Source organism: Rhinopithecus bieti, unplaced genomic scaffold (genome assembly GCF_001698545.2).
Source record: "Rhinopithecus bieti isolate Rb0 unplaced genomic scaffold, ASM169854v2 scaffold_18471, whole genome shotgun sequence".
NCBI lineage: Eukaryota > Metazoa > Chordata > Mammalia > Primates > Cercopithecidae > Rhinopithecus > Rhinopithecus bieti.
In genome coordinates, this window is record NW_016809119.1 from 266959 (window position 1) to 277591 (window position 10633).

The 10633-nt window shown below is 41.1% G+C and overlaps 1 protein-coding gene across 1 annotated transcript in view; it reads right to left on the minus strand.

Moving 5' to 3' along the window:
* The window catches only part of PIR (pirin), a 62731-nt gene that overhangs the window by 47742 nt on the left and 4356 nt on the right, over nt 1-10633 (minus strand). The window contains exon 4 of the mRNA XM_017888575.1: nt 6744-6950. Coding sequence (XP_017744064.1) covers nt 6744-6950 — 207 coding nt within the window. The remainder of the gene's footprint in view (nt 1-6743; nt 6951-10633) is intronic.

The window sequence follows — 10633 nt, forward strand, 5'->3', positions numbered from 1 at the left end:
AATGAATATTACAGTATTTTTCTTAGCTCTTTTGTATTTGTATCCATTTTTCTTATACTGAAAATCTTGATTCCTATGAACATTAACAAATTTACTAATTTGTTTTATTTCATAATACACATTAACTTGTTATGAAATTATAAAACCGACACTAACAACAAAAACTATGGAGTAAAGTTTAAAATATTTTTTGCTGTTCTTTTTGTCTTTAGAATATATCCCACTAAAATGTACAGCCAGGAAATCATGTTTAAAAACCCTTCAAATAAATGTTTTCTCTGTGTGGTTATGTTGCCAGTATCTTTTCACCAATTTTAGCTTCTTCACTTGTTTCTATTTGTTTCTGATTTTAAGACTTGTTTCTTTTTTCTTCTCTGGTTTAACTTGATACTTTAAATATATAAGCATTTCTATCTTTCAAAAGTAAAAATTAAAAGACATATTGAAAGAAGTTTCAGGTCCATCCTTATCCCTGCTACCCTCACCCCAAAGGGAACATTTGTTAAATATCCAGTTTTTAAATCTATCACAGAGCGCTCTGATTTATAAATACAATAAATTAAAAGAGAGGTCTTTGGAAGGGAGAATTCCTTCCCGAGCAAAGTGTTGTTTTCCCTTTGCTTGCTCTCTGGGACAGCTGGAGCCTGTTTACTCAAGCTCCGTATGTCAGAAACCCAGTGCCCCTCTCACACTCTCTGCCATTAGGAGAATATCTGTGATTTTTTTTTTTAGCTAGATCCATGAACTTGCTGGAATATTTCAAAGGCGAAGAAAGTGTGTGTGTATATGTTACCTGTTTCCACAATATAATAGTTTTTTTTCTTTTTTATGCTACTTCGAAATAATGTTCTCCGGAGCTTGAGAAGAAAAGAGCAGCCTTCTATGGGAAGATCCTAGCTTTCTCCACATCACACAGTGGACAGAAGCAAATGCAGGAATGCAGGTGAGGGAGGAGCTCCTTAAATGTGCCCAATATAATCAAAGAAGTCAAATTTCCCCTGAAAATGTTCTGAGTTTACAAAGATGCAAAAATGTTTTAAGTTTACCTTCCAGTATTCTGATTGCCCAAAACCCACTGCCATTTGCATGTGCTATAAAAGTATTTCCCTAAAAGCCACATAAAATATATTTTTAATCAAGGTAAGGTAGAAGGAATACTGACAAAATTGCATTTTGGCGATAAAGTGTTTCAAATAACATCCAGCCCCTAAAAGTTTCTTGGATGAAAGCAAAACCTGGAAAATGTCCTGGGCAGCTATTTTTCTCCAGTTCTGGTACAGGAAAAATCGTGTGTGTGCAACAGTGGCTTGCTGTAGCCAGGAGACTCCATCAGCTCTCCAAATCACAGGGGATTATTACAGGCTTGATTGTAAATTACTTGTCAACCCACAACCAACAGACGCTGATTAGTGGGCAGGTTGCTTGTTGACTAGGAAAGAATTGCCCGAGGGACATGGGGTCTTCCAATGCTTGTAAAGCTAAACTGGCAAGGAAGGGGAGATACCCACAAGAAATGCCTAGAAAGCTGGTAAGTATATCCACTATTCTAGAGCTCAAGCCATGCCCTGAAAAGCCACATGGAAGAAGCTAAAGCAGATAAGAAAACACCTGCCTGTGGACTCCCAAGGGGAACCACAAGCCTCTGAACCTCTGTTCACCATTATTATCACTGCTTGAAGAAACCTGCAAGAACAATTTGGGTCCTGCAAAAGAGTCCACATTTATTTATTTTTTATTTTATTTTATTTTATTTTGAGATGGAGTCTCGCTCTGCGGCCCAGGCTGGAGTGCAGTGGCCGGATCTCAGCTCACTGCAAGCTCTGCCTCCCGGGTTTACGCCATTCTCCTGCCTCAGCCTCCCGAGTAGCTGGGACTACAGGCGCCCGCCACCTCGCCCGGCTAGTTTTTTGTATTTTTTAGTAGAGACGGGGTTTCACCGTGTTAGCCAGGATGGTCTCGATCTCCTGACCTCGGGTAATCCGCCTGCCTCGGCCTCCCAAAGTGCTGGGATTACAGGCTTGAGCCACCGTGCCCGGCCTAGAGTCCACATTTAAAGAAAAAAAAAAAAAAAAAAAATCAATCTGGTTTTTATTTCCTTACTTCCTAATCCCTTAAATAGCTTATTTTATTTTAACATATAATTTAGCTAATTTTATTGTTCTCTTAACTTTTTAGCAAGCTCATTTTAAGCTTATTTCACTCATTCCTAATCCCTATATTGTCTATCTTCTTACTACTTTACCTTCATTTCTCTTACTCCAGCATCCATGTATATTTTAATGATTTCATTTACTCATTATGTCTCAGGCATTGTTTCTGGTGCTAAGTGCACAGTGGTACGATCTGAGTGAATTACATGAGAGGTTTAGCAGGCATTTTTGAAAATTAAATTTTTTAAAATTTGGTTATCATCCAACACATGAATATACAGACTGACCATCAGAAGAAAGATTCTTTTGGTTACATTTGCAGGCCACATGAAAACTGCCCAAAGATTTTGTATGGAAGTGAAAAGAGCAACCACTTATACAGGGCTTACTCTGCACCAGTTCTAAGTACTTTACAAGTAATAGCCAACCTAATTCTCCCAGCAACCCTCTGAGCTGGGTCGTTATAATCTTCTCCATTTTACAGATGAGAACACTGAGGCACAGCAATCTTAAGTGACTTCTTCAGAGTGAGTCAGTGGTGAGCTGGTCTTGAACCAAGGCCATCTGGCTCCAGATTGCCTTTCTCTAACCCCAGTGGGGCTGAGGCCTCCTCAAGGTTTGGTTCTGACAACAGACTAGAGAGCAGCAGGAGGCAAGTAGAGACGTGTTTTGGAAAAGAATTGTGTCCCAAAGAGAGCTGGCAATAAATATTGCTGATTGGTTGTCTGATAAGGATGGAATGGGGTTTGGAGAATTTCATACTTTCATGAAATAAACATGTGATTGTGACCTTCCAAAAGTGACAGGAACTATTCAAACTATCCCATTTTAACCTTTTCTCCCTGTTCAGTCTTCACTTTAGACCGTGCTGTCCTGGCAGAATCTTGTTCTGCTTTGGCTTTCCAAGCATTGAATAAATGCTCAGACACATACAACCTGGGAAACAGGCATACAGCTACCCTTGGTAGTATCAAAAAAACAGTTTTGTTGCTCATAAAAGCAACAGTATCATATACAACTCCCCCCGCCCCATCTTTTTTGTGGATGTCTGGACTGAGGTCCAGAAAAGGTAAATAAGATTTGCCAAAATCCACAGTACCAGATCATTTGACATCTTCTATAGGAGCTTAATCAAATGATTTCTCAAGATGGGTAAACTCCTGTGTCTTGGATCCCATGCCCATTATTCATGTTCGAAAGAGTAGTCCCCAGACCACAGTATCGGCATCACCTGGGAGACCGTTAGAAATGTAGACGCTTAGACCCCACCTCAGATGTGCTGAATCAGAGTCTACAGTTTATCAAGACCCTCAGGTAATTCACATGAATATTAAAGTTGAAATGATTGCTAATTCCATTTTCTAGATATTTTAGTTGTGGAGATGGAAGTTGTTGATTCTGTATTGGTTGTAAATACATTAATCTCTTGAAATATATATTCTCAGCCTCACCTTGTCATTTAACTTAAAATTATCCTCCTGATGCGAAACAATCTTCAGTTTCTTTTTATGGTAGGTCTAGACCTTTGAAGACCCAGTCATTCCTTGTTGATCAGATATTAAGGCTTCAGATGTGCAAAACGATGTTTCTTATGAGACCCACAAAGAAATGGCCAGTTGCTCCCCATCTTTAAAATGAATCTTACTGGTGTCCTTTCTTGAGTGCAGGTTAATCACCTTTCCCAAATCACAGCAAATCCCTTTAGCTTAGATGGCAGACATAAATCTCAGCCCAGCTCCTGTTCAAGTTACCATAAATTAATCAAAATAATAACTGCCACTTATGTGGTGCTTACAATGTGTCTGGCACTATTCTGAGAGTTTAATGTATAAAAAGTCACTTAATCTTCGCAAAAAAAAAAAAAAAAAAAAAAACCCCTTTTAAAAGATGAGACACTGAGGTCCAGAGAAGTTAACTGGCTTGCCCAAAGTCACACAGTTAGTTCATGGTAAGGATTCTAACCTAGGCATTCTATCTCCAGAGTCCATGCTGGTAACCACTGCACCACGCTGCCTCCTGAAATCTAAATTAATGCTGCCCATAGTTCCAAGAGGCGTTATTATTAAAATTCATAAGAAGGACTGATCATTTACTTAGGAGAATATAATTCACTTCAGAGATTTTACTCAACAAAAAGAAATAACAGAAGCTGACAGATACTAAGACATTATTTTACAAAGTTAAAACATTACCTCTGGTCTCTTATCCTTGGCTGTGATTACAAGACCACATGGTCTGCTGCTTGAAATTGCTTAACTGGCTCCAACCTTAAATTGCTTTACAATTTCTGTAAATGAGAAGTAGCTGTAAACTCTAAGGATTCGTGATATCACTGGCTTTGCTAATCTACTAAATCACTGGTCTGATTTCTCTTTTGAACTGCCAACAGTTCAACTCTTTTTCTAAGTCAAATCTTATGGACAACTATAATATATGAAATTGGGCAAAGTTTTGTGCTTTGCTTGAAGCAGAGAGGGGCTTCTTGCTCTCTACTATCCATCTCAGTATCCCCTAAAGGCATGTCCCTAAAACCTCAGAGCCTAGAAACAGGGAAGGAAAATACCATGTGAGATGCAGTGATCAGCTTCATATCTGTATTAATTCAGCTCCCTTTAGACCGCTCTGCCTGACACTATACCCAACAGTATCTTTTGCTGCTACACCAGGAAGTCCTCACAGGATCTTAACCCTCTTCTGCAGAGCTCAAGGGAAGGAAACTCTTCACAAACAGCTGCAAAGGGCACTCACTGACCAATACTCAGCAAAACAGAAACGAGTCGCAGAAACACAACAAAGGGTTTTTTCCAATGGCAAAGTATGGTATTCAATTACTTTTGTTTGCATTAGAAACACAAAACAAAACAATCCATATACCTAGGCAGGGTAGAGGTAAAAAAAACAAAAACAGTAAAACTTTGGTTATAGTTCAGGAAATACAAAAACTGATAAGTCCCAACCAGTAACCATGACCAATCGTTTTTTTGTTTGTTTGTTTTTTGTTTTTTGTTTTTTTTTTTTTGAGATGGAGTCTCGTTCCATCGCCCAGGCTGGAGTGCAGTGGCATGATCTGGGCTCACTGCAAGCTCTGCCTGCCAGGTTCATGCCATTCTCCTACCTCAGCCTTCCGAGTAGCTGGGACTACAGGCGCCCGCCACCAAGCCGGCTAATTTTTTGTATTTTTAGTAGAGACAGGGTTTCACTGTGTTAGCCAGGATGGTCTCAATCTCCTGACCTCGTGATCCGCCCATCTCGGCCTCCCAAAGTGCTGGGATTACAGGCATGAGCCGCTGCACCTGGCCAACCATGACCAATCTGTTAACCATCCCATGCATCCCATTGAGTGGTTGGTTAGTAGCCACTGCCAAGCCATTATCCCTAATGGTGCACATCAAAAAAATAAAATTTACAGAAGTTAGTTTTAAATAGTTTTAAGTGCTGGTTGTACACTGGGAGAATGGCAGAGTAACTCCCATTATCTTGATTCACTCAGTGCCAGGTTCCATGTGTAGTAACCGATGTCAGGGCTTCTCCCAGATCCCTTCAGATCCCTTTTAACCCTTTCTGTGCCTCCACCTCAAAGTTAATGGCTATAACCAATGACCATTGGGTAAGGGAGCATGAAAGCCCAGCTCCGTTGCCAGGGATGGGCTTGGACATCTCTGAGGCACGTTGATCCTCCAAAGTGCCTTGCAGGATCAAGGTAAAGCCACCCTCTTCAGTACTTTGCCTGAGATGGCAGCCTTGCTTCACTTCCTCCCCTAATTTGTCCTGATTCCTTTTACTGTTCTCCTAGGAACACTTACTCAAAAATCACTTGCATGGGAATCTTCATCTCAGGGTCTGCTTCTGGGAAACCCCACCTAAGAGAGCACACTACCCAGCTTGCTACTACCCCAAATTGGTGGGTGTGAGGAATCTTATCCTCCCTAGAAGCAGTTCTGGTGTGCAATTAACATGGCATTTGCCCCACCCCTTTCCTCCCACCAATATATCCATAATCTTTAGCCTAAATTGATTTACTTTATTTGATCAAAAAGGTGAGACTATAAACCCAAATAAAGTTCCAGTTGAAAAGAACGTACAGGGCATGTCATGTATGGGTTAGACAAATTGTCAAGCTAAAATTTAAAAATAAACTTTCTGCAATGTAGTAGTGTGCTTTCCTTACATTACTAAGTTAAGCATAAGTAATTGACATAAATCTTTGTGAAGTGGAGTTTGGTCTTGCTTTTTGGTTGTTTCTTAAAGGTAGCAACCTTGCTGTACTGAGGAGCTATAATTTAAAGCATAAAACTGCACTATAAGTGAAAGGAATTAGGCTAAATCAGCACACATATTAAGACATACTTTGAAAATTGCTCTTGACCAAACTTTATATGAGCTTGCTTGCTTGTAATTTTCCTAACTCTATAGGTTTGTATGCAGCAAAAATTTCTGAGTTTTCTTAGGTTGCACTTACTCTGACACCTATGATTCGAGTCCATCCCATGGGACATGAATTTTGGTAAACCTAGTGAGAGCTGACAACCCAGAAGGGGCCAGCCTTATGTCACTGCACGCCTCAGGTTAAATAGACACAACAGCCTGGCTTACCTTTATTCCCAGAGCTTCTCCAGAAATAACAGCAACTGTCACACCATCCCTACTGGGTTTAGGGATTTCTTCACTTTTCAGTTCCTGGTACTGAGGCTCCACCATCTTCTCTGAGCTCCTCAAATTAACCCACAGTTGTAGGCCGTGGGCTGGCTCCTCTGAGCAAGGCATCTCGGCGTGCAGAATGCCCCGGCCCGCAGTCATCCACTGCAAACACCAAACCAACAAGAAGGAAATGTAACCAAGCTCCTAATAAGTCTACAGGTGGAACAATTAAAACACCATCACGCAGCGAGGCATCTTACAGGTGCTGCTATCAGAGCCCCTGGGCATCGAGAGGAATAATAAACATCAGTGACAATTGCTGGGGCCCTTTCCAGTTTTGCAAATGCTTTCTGTGCTTCCTCACTTGAAATCAACACATCGGAACTGAAATTCCCACAAATGGAAGAATCCTCTCTTTGACATCCCTGAGTCTTAGATTAAGCTCTAAGACGGGCAGTTGCAGGAAGATAGTATACTAGGCTGTGTTCTCAGGAGATACAACTTAAGAAGTGAAAAAAGCAGGATTTGGCAGGGGGAGAAGCCGACCAGCAATGCAGTTACTACAGAGGCTTTAGCCAATCCAACAGGGAGCTCTGGAGTTGAGATGAACCTTCAGAATTGTCCCAGCTTGAGACAATGTGACCCAAGTTTTTACATACCCACATCAGCAAACCATTGACTGTGGGCCATCCCCAAGTAGAAAGCAGGGCAGTGCCTAGGGAGGGAAGCAGCTGTGAGCCATCAGCAGCCAGTGTTCCCAGACATTGGAGGATAAATATGTGGGCCTGAAAATACATTTTGAGGTCCCCAGTATCCACTATACTGTGGGTGGTTAACTTGTGTCTGTACTTGCTCACTTCCAGTAACGGAACCCCTGCTACTTGGAGAAACAATTATTGCCTCCACTGTTGTGCAGATTCTTCAAGTGTTTGTTCATATCTTTATTAAGAGCAGATTAGGGACCAGCCCCAAAGCCTAAATCTTGGAATCTGGAGATGAAGGTATGAACATCATAGATGCATTTCCTGTCTTAGTTTGAGTTCTCCCACAGAAGTTCCTGAGACAAAGACATGTGCAGGTTGTGTATTTGGAAAGTGATGCAGAAAGCACAAGTGAGAGAGTAGGGAAGAGTGAGGCAAGGGAGAAAGCCAAAAAGAGTTGTTAATGAGAAGGTTGCATCTGTAGACATCTGGAATTCAATCCCACTGGGAACCATATATGTGCTTTCAAATTGTTGCATGGAGAAGAGGGGAAGCTAGGGTATTTAGACTCCAATTCTCATCCTTCACTGACCAAGAGTTCCCATGGGAGTGTTAAATCACTGACACATATGGTCTGCCCAATACGTGAGCTGGAGAAAGCCCTCAGACAGAGTAGCAGCACTTGAGATGGTGCTGTACACATACGGGGACCATCACCACCTGAACTCACAGTTGGGCCAAGGGGCTATGAGGCAGGCCATCAACAGCATCTTCCACACAGCCCTCGTCGGGGGAATAATCCTTAAACAAACAATGTCATGCATCATTATTGCCATTATAATTGTGCTTGGCACGTCAAAGAATGACAGGGTTCTGTGAGCACATGAAATGTCCTGCTCAGTTCAAGGCAGCTTATGTGAGGGTGCAATCTTCAGGCTGAGATCCAAACAAGGAGTAAGAATTAGCCAGGGGAAGGGGAACAGGAAGATGATTCCACGGACAGATAATAGCATGTGAAAAAGACTCTGAGACAAGAATGAACATTATTAGTTGAAGGATCTGAAAGGAGGCCAGTGCATACTTTAAAGATTTTTTTTCTCCTATGAAGTCTAGATTTCCCTCTACTCCCATTTGAAAAGGCTTGTTAAACCTTCTAATGTAGGAGTTGGCAAACCACAGCCTGGGGGCCCAATCTAACTTGCCACCTGTTTCTGTAAAGGTTTATTGGCACATGGTCATACCCATTCATTAACATACGGTCTATGTCTGCTTTCACGCTGGAATGACAGAGTCAGGTAGCGGCAGCAGAGACCATATGGCCCCCAAAGCTCATTTGCCCTTTATAGAAAAAATTTGTTGACCCTGCGCTAGTGCAGTATAAGGTATACCTAAACACCTCTTATGCTGCATTTCTTCTGTCTAATGATAGCTATTGGTGCCCCTCAAAGACATCTTCCCATTTTTAAGCATTTTCCTTTTCCCTTAAAAGTTCATTTCTTTATATTTTCAATGCTGTGGTTATCCTTTTTAGATATGAGCTAGTTTGGTAATACCTTACTTAAAATGGCCTATATATGGGATCTGGAAGGGAAGAATGGGGTTCTCTTTCCATCCTCATCATTTACTAGCTCTGAGGTCATGGGTATCTGTTTTCAAAAACATCTTTAAATCCCCATTTTCTCATTTTTAAAAATGAGATGAGAATAATATTATACTTCTTTTTGCTGGGCACAGTGGTTCATGCCTGTAACCTAAGCACTTTGGGAGGCCAAGGCGGGTGGATTGCTTGAGCCTAGGAGTTTGAGACCAGCCTGGACAACATAACGAGACCCCATCTCTACAAAAAAAATAAAATTAGCCAGGTGTGGTGCTGTGCACCTGTGGTCCCACCTACTAGGGAGACTAAGGTGGAAGGATTGCTTGAGCTGGGGAGGTCGAGGCTGCAGTGAATCGTGAATGCACCACTGCACTACGGCCTGAGCAACAGAGTGAGGCCCTGTCTCAAAATGATAATAATAATAATACTTATCGCAAAGACATCATGCATATGAAAACTCTGAATAAACTGAAAGACACTATGCAATCATCATCCTAATCAATGTGAAGTTATAGTGGTATAAAAAGTGTTGACCAATGTCTCACATGTACGGCTGCTAGGCAGCTCCACAGTGCAGATGGCAGAAGTCACCACTTCCGTGAACAGGACATTTCCAGTCATCGTATCTAGCTTTGTAAGCAGTCTTCATTTCGTTTTCTGCTCCAGTGAGAGGTTACTATTGACTTTTTGCCATGACTTTGTTCTTTTGCTTTTTTGTCTTTAAATTTCACTTTCATTGAAATCTTATGATTCAAATATGTGAATTTATCATTCCTCATAACATATATATATATAATCCCAGAAAGTAACTGGTATAGAGTTCTGACTTACAAAACTGGCAAATATGACCCAAGTATTTTGGGGGATTTTAACTGTAACATATCTCAGACAAGACTAGGATGATGGAGGGCTCAAGGTCATTGTCTTAAGTGATAACACCTAACCCTGCAAAATGCAGCAAAGTGGTCTAGAAAGATGAGGACTTGAAACAATCACTGAATTTGGCAATTGGGACATCACAAGTGACCATTATCTGAATAGCTTCAGTAAAGATTTGGAAGGGCTACTGAGAGGCCAAATCTGATTTCAGTAAGTGCAAAATGAATGAAAGATAAGGAAGTTGGGATATCATTCCTTATTACTTTTATTATTATTATTATTATACTTTAAGTTCTAGGGTACATGTGCACAATGTGCAGGTTTGTTACATATGTATACACGTGCCATGTTGGTGTGCTGCACCCATTAACTCATCATTTACATTAGGTATATCTTCTAATGCTATCCCCCTCCCCACAAAAGGCCCCAGTGTGTGATGTTCCCCTTCCTGTGTCCGAGTGATTTCATTGTTCAATTCCCACCTATGAGTGAGAACATGCGGTGTTTGGTTTTCTGTTCTTGCGATAGTTTGCTGAGAATGATGGTTTCCAGCTGCATCCATGTCCCTACAAAGGACACAAACTCATCCTTTTTTATGGCTGCATAGTATTCCATGGTGTATATGTGCCACATTTTCTTAATCCAGTCTGTCACTGATGGACATTTGG